This window comes from Heterocephalus glaber, unplaced genomic scaffold (assembly GCF_053883595.1).
Source record: "Heterocephalus glaber isolate CG9 unplaced genomic scaffold, H.glaber_assembly_v1.0 deba00000937, whole genome shotgun sequence".
NCBI lineage: Eukaryota > Metazoa > Chordata > Mammalia > Rodentia > Bathyergidae > Heterocephalus > Heterocephalus glaber.
The window spans coordinates 2,689,242-2,708,169 of NW_028258173.1; the positions used below are offsets into that span (position 1 = coordinate 2,689,242).

The 18,928-nt window shown below is 57.6% G+C and overlaps 1 protein-coding gene across 10 annotated transcripts in view; it reads left to right on the top strand.

The window, feature by feature from the left end:
* Tbc1d16 (TBC1 domain family member 16) overlaps nt 1-18,928 on the top strand; it is a 70,754-nt gene that overhangs the window by 16,429 nt on the left and 35,397 nt on the right. For all 10 annotated transcript variants that reach the window (XM_004860870.4, XM_004860874.4, XM_021241298.2 and 7 more), the window contains exon 3: nt 1,372-1,969. In XM_004860870.4, coding sequence (XP_004860927.1) covers nt 1,372-1,969 — 598 coding nt within the window. The remainder of the gene's footprint in view (nt 1-1,371; nt 1,970-18,928) is intronic.

Consider the following 18,928-nt stretch of genomic DNA (forward strand, 5'->3'; position numbering starts at 1 on the left):
CACTCCCGAGACCCGAGACACTCACGGTCCCGGGGGAGCCACGCTTTCCTGTGCCCTTGTCAGCTCTAGCAGAGCCACAGGCCCGTTTGACAGGGCCAGGCTGTGCTCTGAACCCAGGTGCTGAAAGCCACAAGCCCTGGCACATAAAAAAGGAGACAGGTTTGTTTCTTCCTCCAGGGTGAGCAGCTGACCCCTGAATGGGTCTGTGCTGCCGTCCAGCTCCTGGGCGCCGGCAGACCTCTGGTAGGTGGGAGAGGACACGCGTGCTCGGAGGCCGACCAGCTCTGGGACGCACAGTGCCCATGCCTCTTCTGCGGCCTGTAGCTGGGTCCCGGGGCTCAGGACCCTGGAGGGTGCTGTAGCGGCCCCCTGACCACGTGTGGTGTCACCCCACGGAGAGTTGAAGGGCAGACGTGCTCGGCTCTGAGTTTGCGGTGCGAGGGTGTCACTCTGGGCATAAATCAAAGAATAGCAGCTGCCCAGGCAGCTCCGTGGCGTGTTCCTGTGGGACCTGACGGATGGTTGGTGGGGGGCAGCGTGGGCGGAGGTCTCAGGCTCCCCTCCCCGTCTCAGCAGCCGGCCGTGGGCATCCCAGCCCCACCTTCCTGGGACTCGGACATGTGCTGGCCGATGTCCCCAAGTTTCTTGTCCTCTCTGGGAAACCGGAATGGTGCCCAGGAGATGCTGGCTGGAGCCGGAGCCCCAAGAGCTGTGTTGAGGGCGCAGGCTCCTGGTGATGGGGCTCACATAGGGGTGAGGAGCCCGGGAGTGGAGTGCTGGATTGAGATGCCTTGAAGCCCCTGGGGGCTGCCTCTGGAAATGCCACTTGTCCCCAAAAAACACGTGCCCAGCCCCTCACTGCTGGGCTTGGAGAACTGTTCTCCATCCTAGTCACCAGTGTATGTGACGCCAGGAATCATGGCAGCCCTGGGATCCAGCCCCTGCACCAAAACACTGCACTTAAGAAAGGAAAGGAAGGCCAGCATACCCTGGCTGCCTGGAAAGCCAAGCACCGCCCCTCGTGATTCATTCTTGTCAAATCAGGTCTGCAGCCTGCGCATCCCTCTTTGCGGGACACTGGTTTCCAGAGGCTTCTGGGCTTCCCTACTGCCCTGGGCTCACACAGACAGGCATGCCACGTGCCAGGTGGGCCAGGCACCTGAGCCTGGGAAGCGCAGGGAGCCCGCTGCATGGGCTGCTGCCCCAGAAACACTGCGAGAGCTGAGCCTGGACAGTGCCCACAGTGTGGTCTGCCATTTTTCTCAAGGCCACTCTGCATCGCACTCCCTGTGTGCTGTGCCAGGCGTGGCCCTGTGGGGACAGAGCCTCCGGCAGCCCACACAGTCTAACTTGTTCTGCCGCTCCCCGCAGGGTATCTCTGCTTGTACATGGAGAAGGACGAATTGCTGGGCACCACCCTGATCCTGGCGTGGGTCCCCAACACCCGCATCCAGAGGCAGGACGAGGAGGCCCTGCGCTACATCACCCCCGAGAGCTCCCCCGTGCGCAAGGCCCTGCACTCTCGGCGCCACCGCACCCTGAGCACGGGGGTCGCCCACCAGGCCTCCCCCATGGAGCCGAGGCCCACCCTGATCCCCCAAGAGGAGGACATCCCGGCGGTGGCCCAGAGCGTCCAGGATGCCGTGCACATCAGCCCTTCACCCGAGAACAGGGAGAAGCTGGCCCCGGGCCCTGGGGTGGACAGTCCCCTCCCTGCCTCACAGCCCGCCCACAGCGACTCCGGGATCCTGTCTGCAGTCAGTTCGCAGGACGGGACCGAGGAGGGCCGGGAGCCTCGGCTGGAGGCTGGGGAGGAGGAGGGCTCCCTGGAGCTGTCGGCCGATGGCGTCAGCAGGGACAGCTCCTTCGACTCTGACTCGGATGCCTTCTCTTCCCCATTCTGCCTGTCGCCCGTCAGCGCGGCCCTGGCGGAGGGCAGCAGCTCGGCATTCCTGGAGAGTGAGGGCAGGTGAGTTCCCGGGGCGGGGGGGGCACACCAGCCGGGGCCACGGGAAGCAGGTCCACTTGTCCCAGAGTGCCACCCAGTGCTGCAGCGCTCACCTGCCCACCTAGTCCTGCTGTCCCCGTGGGTGCCCCACCCCAAGGTGAGGGGCGGGAGTTCGGGTGCCATCACTCGCTGCCCGCGGTGGTGTAGGACACACACCAGGCTCCATATTTGTCTCTCCTCTTCCCTGGCAGCCTTGCCTGGGACTGAACAGCCCCCACCTGGCCTGCCCGGCCCCTGGGCCTTTCTGTCCTCGTGGGAAGGGCTGGAGTGTCGGTTCTCCCTCTGGCAAGGGCCTGGTGGCCTTGTGAGGCTTACAGCGCTGACTTGAGGCCACTTTTGCCGTGATGCTTGGTACCCAGCCAGGCCCCATGCTCAGCTGTGCCGCCCATCAGCCAGGCAACCTGCCGTGGGGACTCCTGGTATCCTGCGCCTGTACAAGTGGGAAGTTGGCAGCATCCGCCCAACGTGGCAGCAGCCGTCTGCATGCACCATGGGCGCTGCGGTGCCTGGGCTCCTTGCCTATGGAATTGATGCCATAGGTTGCACTTTGTGGGGCAGGAGTTCCCCTTGGAGCCCAGGGGGGCCAGTGGATGGGGATTGTGGTCCCTACATCCACCACCCAGCGTCTTCAGGGCCTCTTGGAGGTGGCATGTACCAGGCTCCTGCGTGGAGTGGGTGCACCAACCCAGGCCACCTTGGGAGCCCACCATGGCGCACCTGTCGGCCCTTCCCAGGCTCAGGGTGTGGACCTGTGCTCATTCGGTTTAGCAAAAATGGTGGTACTGACAGACATTGGCTCATCATGAGAACCCACGGGTAAGCCGTGTGCTGGGTCTGCACCGAGGTACCTGGCATCTCTGGTGGATTGTGGATTTGTACGGAGGGGAAAAGGGGGGCTTGGAAGAAGTTAGTGATTTGCTGGAGGTCACCAGCCAGGGCACAAGACAAGCCTGGATTTAGACCCAGCTGGGTCCCCACCAGCCAGGGCTGGAGCCGAAGTGACCACACTGGGCCGACAGAAGCCAGGCAGCAAAGGGCAGGGCTAGGGACATGCGTGCTTTCCTGGCTCTGACAGGAAGGAATTTGAGATGGATTCTTTCCTGATCTTATCCCCTCAATAAGATGTGGCCCATTAAAGCCCCGGATGAACCGATAACAGTAGTCTCCGGTATTTGAGAGCACAGATGAAGGAAGCAGCCATGGCGAGGAGTCCAGGTCCCCGCAGAGCTTCGCTTAGCCCTGAGGGCCGCTGAGTCCTGCTGTATTCCTGGCCAGGGTCCCCGGTGGGGACAACCTTGTGCCCAGCTTGGGTCCGGCCGAGCTCAGTTAGAGCGCCTCCTGGTGGTGCCACTCTGGTAGTGCAGTGTTCCCTTTGAAGTCCTGACACTCCCAGGGCCCAGGCTGAGGAATAGGGCTTGGTGCCTTGTTTATCCCTTTCCTCTCCCAGAGAGGTGGTAGCTGAGTCTGTTCTGGTCTCGAGGTTGAGGATGGGGTGGCAGAACCAGAGCAGAGCCTGGCTGTTCAGCAATCTGCCCAGAAGCCCCGTACCATCAGGGGGTCCGATCTGGGCCTTTAGGAGCTGGGTGCTGACTGCGTCCTGGTACCCTTGGCTGGCATGAACCTGGGAAGCTGCCTTCTCTTCCTGGGCCTGTTTCCCCACTGTAAGCTGGGGTGGTGATACCGCTTTACAGAGTCGTCATGAGAAGCGGCGTCCTCCACAGTGGGCCTCCCCCTGGCTGCCCCTGGCTCGCCTCATGGAGTGCCCAGCCCTGCTGCCCCACTGTCTCCAGATGCTTCTGGACCAGCTGTTCTCACTTAGGGCTCACGTGGTCCCCAGGGGACACACACTGCCCCAGGAGACGGGTTTGTCCCAGTGGACGGGGCGTCATTGGCATCCTGGCTGGGGGCTGCAACTGCTGCAGGCAGCTCTGCTAGCCGAGGAGAAGCCTCCTTCCTCGCTGCCCCAGCACTCAAGCTTTTGGCTTTGGCCTCGCCTTGGACCTGGTGCTGTCTCTGCCATGGTCTTTGCCTGGGCTTCCCCTCCCCTGTCCTAACCAGCTAGCTAGAGTATGAGACTCAGCTCGGGGGGGCCTTGTGTCTGGACTTTCATCCCCCTGACCCAGGAGGGCACTCTTACCCTGCCCGACACTGTTCTCCCACTGGATCCTGGCTCTCGTGCCAGGCTGCTCACCCAGCTGCAGCTGTGTGTGAACTTCAGCATCTGGCAGATCTGCTTTAAGCCCTGGCTTCACCCACACAGGCGGGTGATCTGTGAGTGCTGGCACTCAGCTGTCTCATGATGTGAAATGCGCCCAGAGTCCCTCATGGTTGGTGGGTGAGGTCACATGCCAGACTGGGCCACGTGGTTTGCAAGCCTGGCCTAGGAGCTGGGTAGTGGCCACGAACTCCCATCCCTGCTCATACGAAGGCGTAGGAAACGCTTGGCTTCATGGCTGCTGCTTACCCTTTGTGCTGTCCACCTCAGGTCCACCAGTGAGGCCACACCATTGTCCCTCACACCCATACCAGCAAAGCGTGGTGGAGGTTCCCTGGACACAGTGGGTGCATTCGTGCATTTTCTGTTGCTCTAACAATACCTGAGGCTGAGGGCTTATAAAGAAAACAGGTTTATTCAGTTTACAATATTAAAAGCTAATCCTCCAGGGTTGGGTGGCCCCATAGTTTCGGCCTCTGGCAAAAGCCACAGCAGAGGGTATCTTGGGGGGAGCCAGGCAGAAGGGGAAGATCACACGGGGACCTGGAGCCAGAGTCGGGGGGGGGGGTGTTTGGTTTTATTTTTGCAGTTGTGGGGGTTACTTTGCACGGGGCTATATCCCCAGCCCCTTTAAAAAAATTTTGAGACAACCATGATTAGGATCCCTCCTGTCCACTGGTTGAACAAGCCTGTCTTCCCATCAGAAGTGACAAGTGTCCTGTGGTTACAAACCCTTCTTGCATGGCAGGCAGCTGAGCACTTTTATTTTACCATGCAGATGTTGTGAGGCCCCGGGTTCCGCCCCAGCACTGGGGAAAGTGGCGGATGTGGTGTCGGAAGTGGTTGGGCCCTGGAATCTGTATTTTCACTTGTTTGTCCTTGTTTGACCTCGTGTCCCGAGTGCTGCTTTGGCCCCGATGTCTGCCACACCAGGGTGCCAGGTGGCACTGGAAACCCTTCACTAACTGGCTGATTGTTCTGGATCCTCAGGCAGCTTTGAAAACTGCTGCCTGGGCCACACCCAGACCTCTACACCAGCACCAAGGATGGAGCCGGAGCAGCCTCTGCTTTAACCTCCCCAAGGGTTTAGGGCAGGGGTGGCGAACCTATGGCACGCGTGCCTCAGCTGGCACGCAGAGCCCTCCAGCACCCTAGTACCCCCAGCGGCAGAGCATCGAATAATCGCGCAGTGTTAGCACTTTGCGATAAATAAGTGGGTTTGGGCACTCGTTCTCCAAAAGTTTCGCCATCACTAGTTTAAAGCCTGTAGCTGTGCTTGCTTCGGCAGCACATATACTAAAGCCTGTAGCTGACTTGAGAAACCTCCTGAGCAGGGAGGGGCGTCGGGCTGAGATCCGCAGGGCCGGCCACTGGCACCAGGCCTGACTCTGAGGACCCCACCCCCGGCACTTCTAATTACCTGGACTCCACGGCCCCGCCCAGGGCAGCAGGGCAGGGCAGGTAGGTCGGCTCGCGGGCCCCCTCTAGTGGCAGAATGGAAGAACTACCAGTGCAGACTGGCTGGGGACGGGTGGGGGTCGGGCCCAGGGATCGGACGGTCCCCTGTGCTTTCTATTTGGCAGGTAGTTCCAGAAGGGCTGAGTGGTTAAAAATGTGGTCGTGTCCCCTGGGGTCTCCACATTCATGGGTTACCTCCCAGAGCCCCAGCCTATGACAGGCCGGAAATCCATGACCGGAGTTCAGGGCCCACTGGGGCGGTTACTGTGAACCGGTCCCGTGGACCCCTCTCCTGGGCACAGCTGCTGCCTTACCATGGGCCGGCACGTAGACGACCGGGAGTACCACCCCCTTCGTCTCTGTGTAGAAAGCCAGCCCAGTGAAGCTGCGGCCGGCAGGACCCCTGGGGCCAGCAAGTGCCAGGTGGCCCTGCCCAGGGACATGCTGGGTGAGCAACAGACGAGAAACATCTCCTCTCTAAGTCCAGATGCTTCTTCTGGAACTTGTCTTAAGAAGGGACCCAAATTACAGAAAGAAACAAAACAAAAAGCTGCAGGAAGATGTTCATCGTGGTGTTCTTTACAGCTCAGAAAAGGAATGACATCTCCGGCAGCAGAGCAGGCGGCAGACTGACCCCGTCTCATCTCCCGAAGGGGGGTTCCAGCCTTCTCACCCTTGGAGGGCAGGCTCCCCGGGTGCCTTCAAGGCGGGAGGAGGCGCCACCTGCCCCCCCTGCAGGCTCAGACCCTGGCAGGGCCGGGGGAAGAATTTGCGGGTGCCCTAGTCTGTAGTGCCCCAGGGGCGACACAGGCACAGCGGTGGGTGCACAGTGCGGTGAGTCCGGGAGGTGGCCCACGCGTGCACAGGCTGCCCGTGCCTGGGTCTGTGCCCCCAGCACGACAGCCACTTGTCCGGAGGCTCCTACACCTCTGGAACACGGCCAGTGCAGCTGAGCAGCCGAGTGTCAGGCTTACATGGTGTTGCTTCATATAAATTTTATTGGCACACATTGGACATTTGGGTCAAGAGGAAGATGTCAGTGTGGCAGTGTAGTGCAATTAGGGATCTTTTTTTTTTTTTGAGACAGAGTCTCACTGTGTAGGCCAGGCTGGCCTTGAACTCATGGCAATCCTCCTGCTTCAGCCTCCCAAGTGCTGGGATTCCAGGTATATGCCATCATGCCTGGGGATTTGTTTTGTTTTGTTTGGTTTGGTACCGGGGATCGAACTCGGGTCCTTGCTCTTGCAAGCAGGCGGTGGAACCACTGAGCTAAATCCCCTGCCCAACGCCTGGGGATTTTTGAAAACTGCTATCCATGCACTCTCAGGGCTGGCTTAGCCTCTCCTGCTGTCTGGCATATTTGCTAATGAAGAAGCTCCAGGGCGGCCCAGTCCCTGAGATCCGTGCTGATGACTTGCCACCCTTGTCCCCAGCGACTGTCATCAGTGCCTCCCTGGGGAACGCGCGCACATTCTCTTGTCGATGCCCTTGTCATTTCCAGTGCAGATCTCAAGGCTGCTGGTCCCAGGGGAGGATGCTTCAGGGCCTCTGCAGGGACCAGGGGCCTCGCCTGCAGGGATGCCCTCTCTCTGTGGTCCTGCGGTGCATGTTCCTGCCACTCACACGCAGCCCAGCCCCCACCCCACCTCCCCTCTTACCCTGTCCGTGCATCCCAGGTCTTCTCTGAGGAGACACACATGCCCTTGTCCCTGCTGCATGGGGCCTTGCCCGCGTGTCCTGCCTGCGCTGTCCAGCCCACCTTCCAGTGACCAGAGATTTCGCTGGGTTTGTAATCAGCAGGTTTAAGTCTTAACCCGTGTGTGTCAGGGCTTCTGTGTCGGCTGAGTGGGGCTTGGTGAGCTTTCCAGGGGCAAAGGGTGGGTCCCAGAACCAGGCTGCTGTCCCAGCACAGAGCAGCCCACAGGCATCTCTGTTGAAAGAGAAAGACCCCTGCCTCGGGGAAGGTTCTGATCAGTGGATGCTGTGGGCCAGGACCCCGTGCCCAGCAGTGTGGGCCCTGCTGGATTCCCAAGCCTGTTCTGGTGGCGTCCAAGTCCCACCCTCGGTTCCCTTTCTGTCTCTGGGGGGCACACTGCTGTGGGCAAGGGGAGAGGAGAAGCCATGCAGGGAGCAGGCAGCCTCTGCCCTTGCTGTCCTTCCTCCCAGCCAGGAGGGGAGCAGCTGGGGGAGCAGGGAGGGAAGGAAGCTGGCCATGCTGATCAGATGCCTGCATGGGTCAGGGCCAGAGTGGCCACTCTAGCCTCGCTGAGGACCAGGGATGGGTGGGTTGTGCAGATGGAGGCTTTTCCATGGGCTGCTGCCACCCCTGGGAGAGACGAGGGGGCCCAGAGACATTGGCTCTGCAGCAGCCGGAAGTCAGGGAGAGAAGGACCTGCGGGGGACGTGTGCCCTGGCCTCCCCAGGGCCCAGCCGCAGGCTGTCTCCGGAGGCTGGCAGCCCTTGAGGATCTGTTGTTTGGGTTTGTTTGTGCTTCTGCCACCGGGAGCTGAGATTTATTTCTTTAAAATATCCCATAGCTCGACACCCCGCAATCTGTTCTGTGTGGCGTTAGACGAATCTCGTCTTCTGTTTCTGTAGCGCTTGGCAGGCTCTGTGTGGTGCCTCTCTCCCCAGCCCAACCCCGAGGAGGCGGCCGTCCCCAGCTGCTCCCTATGCCCAGCCTTGTCTCATCCGGGTCTGCCTGCAGGCCGGGAAGCCTGGTGGTGCCCCAAGCCTGAGCAGGCCGCCCTCTCTGGCTCGCTGGCTGCCCCCAGCTCCGGGTTTGTTAGCAGGGGCAGAGCCACCAGCTCCCGGAAATGGGAGGGGCTGCCAAGGAATGTGGGATGGGTCCCCTCTGTGCCAGCCCCCAGTGTGACTGTGGAGGCTGTGGGGCTGACACGGGATGTCCCAGAGGGCAGGGGCTGGCAGGCTGAGTCGGCCAAGCCCCTGGGGTCCAGCAGGGCTTATAGAGGTGTTGGCTTTTATGGCCAGATGCCCCTGTTGGGAACCTGAGCCCACCCATGGCCCCTCCATCTCCTCATCGTGAAAGGGCTCCGCTGTGAGGAGGGAGTTGGGGACTCATGTGCTGCCATGTGAGAGGCCTCGGGGCAGAGTGGGCAGATGCCAGTGGTCACCATAGCTATAAACAGGCGGTGCTTGCCAGTGTGCCAGCCTCACTCCGAGTGTTTCCTGTGGGTGTCCTGGGGCCACACACAGGTGGCTTAAACCAGCAGAAATGTGTCCTCTCCCAGCTGGGAGCCCAGAAGTCCAGAATCAAGGTCCAGGGAGGGTCTTCCCTGCCCCTGCCAGGTGTGGTGGCTGCAGGAGTCCCTTGGCTTGTGGCCGCATCCCTCTGCCCCCACCCTGACATGCCTCACCCTCGAATTTGTCCTCTCTCTTCCTTTAAGGACACTTGTCACTGGGTCAGCACCATCTCTTCAAAGCTTCATTACACCCAGAGACCCTGTTTCCCGGAAAGGCTACAGCAGGAGGTTCCGGGTGGCCGTGGGCTTTGCAGGACACTGACTGCCTGTCACGTGCTGTGGGGATGGGTTCAAGGTCAGCACTGTCACCCTTTTTTAGAGGAGGTGGAGGCAGAATTCAAGTCACTTGCACAGTCACGGCTCACTGAGCTATGGGTGCAGTAGCCACTCTGAAGTTAAAAGCAGAATACTAAAATGACGTCAGGCACCCGTGAAGCCCTGCTGTCTCATCAGTCGCCTGCTCTCTGGTCTGGTCGGGGGTCCCCAGGGGTCGGAGGTCTCTGCGCCCATTTTAGAAATTGGGGGAAGGCAGAGCAAAAATGCTTATGATTTTTATTGCTCTTAGTGTTGCCATGGGTTTTTTCCTTGGGCGTCAAAGTTGGAGGATGTAACCATCCATCTCCAGGCCTGGTGACGGACCAGAGAGCTAGTAGTACTTTTTTTGCTTTGCAAACCAAATGGCCATAGCTTCTGCTCTCAGATCCACCCCTGTATTGGGAAATCTGCCCCCCAAATATGGAAATAGGCTTGGCTGTATTCCACCAAAACTTCACCATGGATACCGAAGTTTGCATCTCCTGTCATTTTCACGTGTCATGAAATACTTGTGATTTTTTCAACAGTTAAAAATCTTCAGTGTTATTCTTCACACAGAAACAGGCACACGAGTGTTGTGTGTTCACAATAGCTTTATTCATAAACGCTTCCTAATTGAAAGCACCCAAAATGCCATTCAGCAGATGAATGGATACACAAACTGTGGTACATCCCTACAAGAGAACATTGTTTATCCATAAGAAGAAATGAGTTATTGAGCCGGGAAAGATGGAGAAACCTTTAGTGCATGTCTCTGAGTGAAAGAAGCCAGCCAGGACAGGGTCCATGTAGCACAATTCCAACTGAGGGACATTCTGGAAAAGCCACGAGCTTGGCGACAGGAGAAAGATAGCAGCTGCCAGAGGTGCTGGGCAGAGAGGGTGCGCGAGCAACACAGGGTGTCATGGCGGAAACAACTCTAATGCTGTAATGTATTGGCACCAGGAGACTGGTAGTGGCACACAGCTGTTATCCTAGCACTCTGGGAGGCTGAGGCAGGAGGATCCCAAGTTCCAGCCCAGCCTAGGCAACTTAGCAAGATCCTGTCTCAAAATAAAAAAGGGCTGGGGTTGTAGCTCAGTGGGAAGGCCCTGGATTCAACCTCCAGTTCCACAAAACAAAGCAAAAACCAAAAAACAGTGGACTGTACCACAACAAAGGGAGCCCTGGTGTAAACTGTGCACTTGAGTTATTAGTAACAATGTATTATTATTGCTTAGTTGTAGCAAAGGTATCACACGCATACGAGGTGTTAATGTTACAAGAAATGGGGTGTCCGTGGGGAGGATACAGGGAACCTTTCTGCTAGCTATTCCTGTGTACTTAAAAGTGCTCTAAAAATTAGGGGTAGTGTAGGGGCTAGGGATTAGCTCAGTGGTTTCGCCGCCTGCTGTGCAAGCACACAGACCCGAGTTCGATCCCGGATACCAAAAAAAAAAAAAAAAAAAAATTAGGGGTAGTGTTCATGTGGGGGTAAAGTCTACTGATTTTTCTAAACAGGTTGGAGATGTAGCTCAGTGGCAGAGCACTTCCTACCACACGAGAGGCCCTAATTCATGGGCTGTACAAAGATAGCATCCTAGGCTTAGCACTGCACATAGTGTCTGACCCTAGTCCAGACCAGTGCTGCCCAACAGAAATCTAACTCAGCCAATTCACGGCTTAAACTTTTCTGTTAGAGCTGAGTGTGGTGGCCCACACCTGTAAGCCCAACACTCTGGGAGGCTGAGGTGGGAAGATCGTGAGTTTGAGCTCAACCTGGGCGATTTGGGGATGTAGGGAGACCTTGACACAGAATACAAAAGGGCTGCGGAGGGAAAGGGGGATGGGATAAAATAAAATCAATTTTAATTTTTTAAAAAAACGGCTGAGGATGAGCTCAGTGAAAAGGCCCTGGGCTCCATCCCAGTACCAACACACACACACATACACACATACGCACACACACACAGTTTTTCTATGAGCCACAATTTTTAGAGGTGTTTATTTAGAAGTAACTATAGAGGGCCGGGGATTTAGCTCAGTGGTTCCGAGTTCGATCCCCAGTGCAAACAAATAAAAAAGTAGCTGTAGAACCACATTTTACAAAAGATGCACAAGAAGATCACAGGGGCCCTTTGTCCTGATCTCCCAGAGTTGACCTCTGTCGCAAAGCCACAGCCTGCCAGGAACAGGGCTAGTGTGACCTGCAGGTTCCTGGGTCACAGACACTGTCCGTGTACATCCTGCACACGTGGTCACACGTGGCTTCATCTGCTCCATGCCATGCCAGCATGCAGGACGCGGGGCAACCTCAGACCCCACCTCCCTGTCCCCATCCCTGACCCCGACCCCCACCTCTCCAGGGGTTCTAGATGAACGGAATCACCCACCATGGAGCCCCGAGGGGGCTTCTCATTCAGTGGACCCTGGTAGGCCCTGCCCATGGTGTGGTGCTGTGTGTGAGACTCTCCCTTTCCACCTGCTGTGTGGCATCCTGTGCCATGGACAGACCTGTTTATGTCACTGCCCCCTACCCACGGACAGGGATGGTCTGTAGTTTGGGGCTATTACAAACAAAGCCGTTGGGAACACTGATGCACTGCTTTTTGTCTAAATCCAAGTTTTCATTTCTCTGGGCTAAATTCCCAGGAATGCAGTTGCTGGGTCATAGGGTACTGATTGTTTGCTTACTAAAAAAAAAAAATGTTGCACGTGGCTGTGGTGGCAGTGCCTATAATCCCGGCACTCTGGGGAGTTGAAGCAGGAAAATCACAAGTATGAGCTCAACCTAGGTGACCTAGTGACTTAGCCAAACTCTGTCTCTAAAAAAAATAAAAAATAACCGGGAATGTAGCTCAGTGGGAAGGCCCTGGGTTCAACCTTAAGTACCAAAACAAACAAGCAAACCTCCCTTGTTTTCCAAAGGAGTTATACCATTTTGCAATTCATGAGGGATCCAGTTTTCTGGATCCTTAACACCATTCAATGTTACAATGTTTTGTTTTGTTTTTTGAGATGGGGCCTTGGTATGTTACCCAAGCTGGCCCATGAGGAGCTCAAGGACTTAAGCAATCCTCCTGCCCCAGCCTCCCGAGTATCTGGGACCACAGGCACACTGCCTGGCTCAGCTTTTCTTTCTTGTTTTTCCTTTTGCCAGTCTGAGAGGTGTGGAGTCAGGTCTCGCTGTGGTTTAACTTGCACTTCCCCGAAGGTCCATGATGCCAAGTAGCTTTTCATGTGTTCATTTGCCATCTGTCATTCCTCTTGGGTGAACTGTTCATGCAAAAGTGTTCATATTCTAATGGCTTTTGTCTGTTTTATTTTTACTATTGAGTTTTAAGAATTTTTAATATATTCTAGAAACCAGTCCTTTGTGGAGTATCTAATCTGCAGATATTTCGCCCAGACTCTGGTTGCCTTTTCATCCTTTCAGTGGGGTCTTTCACAAGGCAAAGATACTTCATTTTGTTGACATCCAATATATCATGCTTTTGATATCCCAGTCCTAAGCTGCGAAGGTATTCTGGTGTCTTCCTAAATGTTGTAGAGTCATATGCTTTACAGTTACATTTGAGACACATTTGGAGTTCATTTGGGGGAAGATATGAGGTGTTTTTCCTGTGGGTGTCCCGTGGTCCAGCACCCTTTGAAAAGGCTGCACATCCTCCATGGGTCACTGTGCACCCATGTCCAAAATCAGGAATATCTGGGCTGGGGGTTTAGCTCAGTGGTTCTGGTGCCTGCCTCACAAGCGCAAGGTCCCGAGTTCGTTCCCCGGTACCAAAAAAAAAAAAAAAATCAGGAATATCTGTGTGGTTCTCATGGCCACACTGGTAAAAGTAAAAAGAAGCAGGTAAATGAATTGCAGTAACTACCCAGGACACCCACAATAGCACCACTGCAGTGTACGATCACACAGAGGTGTGTGTGAGAGAGTTTGCCATCTGTCTTTGTGTAGCATCCGTGTGTACTTTGACCTGGAGCCCACTCAGGGCCGGCTCGCCGCATTTCAGGGCTGAGGTCATGAGCATCTGGGCCCCTGCATTGGCTAGCATGGGTCTGTACAGGTGGGATCCCACCCCGTTCTCTGGCAGCCCTATCCTGTAGACTCCCCCCTTGCCTTGTCCTGCATGCCTAGGGGGCTTCTGGCAGGGAAGGGTTCCAGTCCCCTGTTAGGGGGTCCTACAGCCTGAGCCCTCAGAGTAGAGCTCCAGAAGTCACTGACAAGTGTCACTCAAGGGAGCCAGGGATGCCCTGCAGAGTTACTGCTTTTGGTGGCTTCAGTTTGAGGCACACTGTTGTTGACTGCCCACTGGGGACCGCCAGGTCTTTGAAAGCCGACCCCTTCCTATTAAAGCTGCCAGGACCTGGAGGGAATATGATCCACCCTCCTGAGCCAAGCCAAAGGGAAGGAAGTTCCCTGCCCTGGAGAGGCAGTCCCTGGTGACCAGTGCTCCTGTACACGGCAGGAGGGCTGTGGAGGGCCCAGAAGTGAAGTGTGGCAGCCTGGAGGCTGGCTATGCAAGGATGGGGATGCGCTGGGCAGGCTGAGCTGCCCAATGCACAAGCTGCCGTGGGAGCAGGATGCGAAGCCGTGCTCCCTCCACACCTGGCTCTTGCATCAGCAGCTCAGTCGGGGCCCCTCAGGGGCTGGGGCCCATGTGAGCTCCAAGAGCCCTGAGCGTGAGGTCACAGATGCTGACGCGGCAGGCTTCCCAGGGCATCAGGGAGCTCACACTGGGCCTCTGGGGACCCAGCTTGGCTGCTGCAATGTAACCCAATGCCTGACGCAACTCTCCTGAAAGTCAGGGAAGGTGTGGCGAGGTGGCTTTTGTCTGGTGGTGGAATTATCCCCGATCCAGTTCTGTTTGCCTTCAGAGCAGAGTAAACAGTGGCTGTTTCTACACCAGGTTCCTGGCCTGTCCAGCCAAGATCCTGGAGCACCTGGGCTGCAGATGTAGGGGAAAAGGGGCTCTCGGTGGCCCCTTCCGCCTGTATCCAGGATAAGTGCCCTTGCCTCAGGGGCTGAATTTGGGCTTTCCTGAGCACGAGAACAGCTGGACACCTACCACACCCGTCACAGCCTCCTGCCCTGTGGCAGGGACGGGGCCAGCGGCCTAGGGCAGATCTTTGACCTTCCTTAGCTATTGGTGGTGATGTAGGGTGGTCCCTGCATGGGGCCTTGACCCACCCTGGGCCATATCCCAGCCCTCTGGGCTATGTGCTGCAGCAGTCACTACCCTCCTTGCCTCAGTTTCTCCTTTGCCAACTGCACAGTGGCCCTGGTACTAGAACCTCCCCTGAGACTGCCCCAAGGAGGGACTTCTGAGCACAGGTTCTGGGTTGAGCAGCCTTCCTGCCACAGGGTGGGACTCCTGTTGGCTCTTGTGTTTGTCTTGGCACCGGCCCAGCCTTGGGTTTCCAGGACAAGGGGAACTCAGGAGTTCATGAGCCAGTGCCACTCTGTCCCCTGCTGATCAAGGGAGGCCCAGGGTGGATGCAGGGACAGGAGAACAGAAAGTTGGACGTGGGAATGCTCTGGAGCCAAGAAGGGGCTGCAGGTTTCATGGGTCACAGGAGGAGATGGCCAGGTGCATCAGGGACCCTGGTCTGGAGGTGGCAGGTGGGAAATGTGTCCTTCCCAGAGCTGCAATGCAGGCAGCACCCAGTGGACGGTGAAGGGGTCAGGCTCTGCCTTGCTCTGTAAATATTTAAACACAGGGAGGATTATTTTTGGTAGGTCCGGCTCTCTCCGAGGCTGGCTGGCTGCCGGGACTGGTGTCGAGTGACAGTGTCCATGGTTCCAATGGCCACTGCTGGATTTGGGTCACAGTCCCCGGTTTGGGGAGACATGGAGAGATAGCCTTTCACGTCCCCTTCACAGTGCAGCTAGCGTGACAGATACGGATTCCACATCCACGCATCTCCCTGACGGGAGTTGAAAGTAACATCCACAAGCTGCCAAGAACAGCAGTGACAGAGAGGGTCAGAGCCACCGGGACTTCCAGGGGGGCTACTGTGCTCCGGCAGGGCCCCCTGGGGCGACAGGATGCATCACTGTGCCCTTCGGCAGGGCAAGGAACCTTCGGAGAGGGGGCTGTGCTGGGGACAGACCTGGGCACGGGGCCCTGAGAGTGCTGCCCGTCTCCTCCTCCCCAGAATGGGGTGTGGGCATCATGGCCCCAACACCCATCTCTGCTGCCCCTGTCCCTCTGGTGGGGAGGATGGACAGCAGGCGCTGTCACCAGGAAACTGTCACGTGGCGGTGGCACATCAGCCTGGGAGGGAGCTCCAGGTGCCCAGCAGATGGCAGGCTTCTCCCAGATCAGCAGGGGCTGGCCCTCCACCTACCCGCTCGCCCTCCTCCTCCTCCCCAGCTGGCTCCTGGAAGCCTGCCTACAGGACAGGACTCGACTGGTGACTGGCGAGTGCCTGAACGCGGGCTGTGTGCTGCGCTGGGGGAGGCAGCCCGGGCCCCTCCGCCTTCCGCGCCCATCTCTGCCTCCTCTCTGGGGTCTGGTAGTGGAGCCTTCCCAACATGACCCCAGCCCAGCCTGTCTGGAGCCAACAGCGGTCTCCTTACAGACTGGACAGCTCCTAGACATTCTTGGCCGCTGGCCCCAAAGCGGAAGTGCATGGCTGATGTCCCACCTGGGGTGACGGTCAGCCTGACGCAGCCGCTTCCTGTCCTCTGCACTCGCCCTGTGTGGCCACACAAACTCAGGACGGGCCCACCAACCCCCAACGGTGGCCTTGCCTGGAATTTGCTTTGTGGAGCTCCTGCTTTTTTTTTTTCCAGTGTTATTATTACAGATGATTCATGGTCCAAGTAGAAGCATGAGAAATAAAGAGAAGGTACTGAGAAGAACTAAGAGCAGGGACTCAAACAGATCTCTGCCTACTCGGCAGCACAGTCCACAATAGCAGTGGGTGGAAACAACCTGTATGGCCACCAGTGGACGAGTGGACCACCACCATGTGGTAGATTCCTGACGTGGACTATTAGGGAAGAAAATAGTATTATTCCCATCAAAAAGGAAGCAAATTCTGACACAAGCTGCGACGTGTTTGGACTTTGAGAATATTGTGCCACGCAAAGGCAGTCGCACGACAGGCCGTGTACCATTCCACTCCTACGAGGTCCCTAGAGTCGACTCTCAGACCCTCAGAGACAGGCGCGGGGTAGGAGTTGCCAGGGCTGGGGAGGGCAGCCGGGGCCTGAGATGCACAGCTCTGGGACACTGCGCTGTGAAGTGTCCGTGTGCGTTTGAAGGTGGCCAAGATGGCACGTTGTTGTTCCATGTATTTTACCACAGTAGGAAGATGGAGGAGGCGGAGGGTGGGCTTGCTGCGAAACAGTGTCCCAGAGCAAGGGTGAGTCCTGTAAGCTGCAGAGGTTGCCCAGGCCCGATCGGTCTGGAGCTTCCCAAGTCTTGGGAAGTTGGGCTGAAGCCATCCCGGCTACTGGCTGCAGGCAGCTCCTGCTCATGTTGTGCCACCTCGGGGCGGGTCAGTGTCTTGTCCTTCCAGGAGACCCCATCGTGAAGGGTGGAGTACCCTGCGTGGAAGCTTCCAGAGCTTAGCCCGGGTGACGGTCTCCTACTGTTTCTGTGAATGGAGGAAAACAGACTCCCCATCATCTTCTGGGAATTTGGAAATGTGAGCCGGGTTTCTGGGTGTGGACACAGAGTGAGGCAACCCATGGGCCTGGGGCCCTAGCTCCCTCAAGCCTGACTCTAAGGCTCCCCGCCTCCCCGGGAGGGCAGGACCCCTAGGACATTGACTTGGGGATCCAGAAGGGACTGACTGGGCATGTGACCTCAGGGCCACATGAGACACCTGACCGCCCACTCCTGTAATATTCTTCAGTACCATTCTCTGGTGACTCTGACAGCAGCTGATGCTTCTGCCCCTCTTCTTATGGCCCCAGGACTGATCGATGTGTTGAAATGAAGATTCCAGTGTCCTGGCCTTTCGGCCAGCAAAGGGCAGTGCAGGGTCTGTGGCTGCCGGTGAAGCTGGCTGAGTCTGTGGGACCCGGGAAGTCACAGTGGTTTGCTGCCCCCCTGCAGCCCCACCAGGTGGCCACACAGCAGGGCTGCTGGCAGGAACCTGGGGGATCTCTGGGCACAGTGGGCTCACACCCAGCTGCCCTGGACCGAATCCCTGCCCTCTCCCAGGGAACTGGATACACTTGGCCCATCCTGTGCATTTCCGAGGTCCAGGGCTCCTGGAACAGCCAAGCCACAGCTGTGTCCTTCGGGTTAGGTGGGTGCTGGGCCAGCGATCACCCTGCACCTGTGTGGGAAGGCCTGTGAGGTCAACCCGGGGTGGGCCAGCTGGGAGCCCCGGGGCCAGCGAGGGCCTTGGGGTCACTGCTCCTGGGAGCCTGACACTGGCTGACTCGGCAGGCTGTCTACAGCTGTCCCGGGCCCTCCTGGGGACGGTGCCCATGCCCTGATAAGAGGGATATTCTCGGATCTGCCATCACTCAGTCAGACATCTCCAGATAAAAACTGCCTGTCCTGAACAGGTCGAGAGACCCCTCGTCCTCGTCCTTGTCCCGACACCAGGGTAGATGGAGCGCTGATGCGGTGTCCACAGCATGTGGGCATCGTGGGCTGTGTATGGAGGTGCAGAGTCTGAGGCTGGAGGTGCCGAGGTGCAGTTACACTGAGTTGCATATAAAGGACTTGGGCGTCTGAGGATTGGGGGCATCCACGGGGGCGGCTGTATTTGAAATGACTGCGATGTTGCCCACCTGTGTCCACAGCAGCGTAGGCTCAGAGCCAAAGGTGGGAGCCAGCAGCCAAGCCAGACTTAAGACGGAGCAGAGACAACGAACCACACCGATATAATTGGGGCTCTCTCCAGGGGAGGCAGAAAATCCCGGGGCCACAAAGGAGGAGGTGTTGGCTCCTTCCATCCCAGTGAAGGTTTAATAACGCTGGGCAGGAGGCCCGCTTTGGGGGTTCTTCTCCAGTAACCCCACGACAAAGCCCACTCCTGTGCTGACAGCATTTTCCTCTGCTCTGGGGGCTCCGAGGGGTTGAAGGGGGCTGCACAGAGCGTGGGGGGCAGGCCACACCAGGGCACCCTGAAGTCCTTGGGCCACACAGCTGGGTGCTCCTCGTGGTCCCCGCCCCACCCCCCGGGTGGGAGCCGAGTCTGCTTCCTAGGGACCTGGCTGGGAAATGTCCTCGCTCCCCTCCTTTCCCCCTCAATTTAAGCAACTTCCTTTGGGGAATCCCTGGTCTTGCTCACTGATTGGGTGGCTGCTGGCTGTGGTCTCCTGCTGGGGCAGGGCTGGGGTCAGCCCGTGGGCGTGGCCGGCCAGCACGTGGACCCTGCTGCCCTCCGGAGCCTGGAGGACGAGTCCCAGCTGAGGGTCTCAGGGACAGATCGCCCAGGACGACACTGCTGTCCCCAGAAGGTGGAGACTTGGGCGGGGGAGGCTCTGACTGCCCGGGGCCTGACCTGCAGCCTGTGCTTCTGGCAAAGGCCTTTGGGCCCTTAGAGTTAATGCCCCCTTTCACTCTCCCTCCCTCCCTCCTTCCTTCCTTCCCTCCTTCCTTTCTTTTTTCGAGTTACTGGGGATTGAATCTAGGGCCTTCACACTGAGCTACCTACCTAGCCCCTTTCAAAAAAGTCTCCCAATTTTCATTTTTTATTAGTACCCATTTGTAG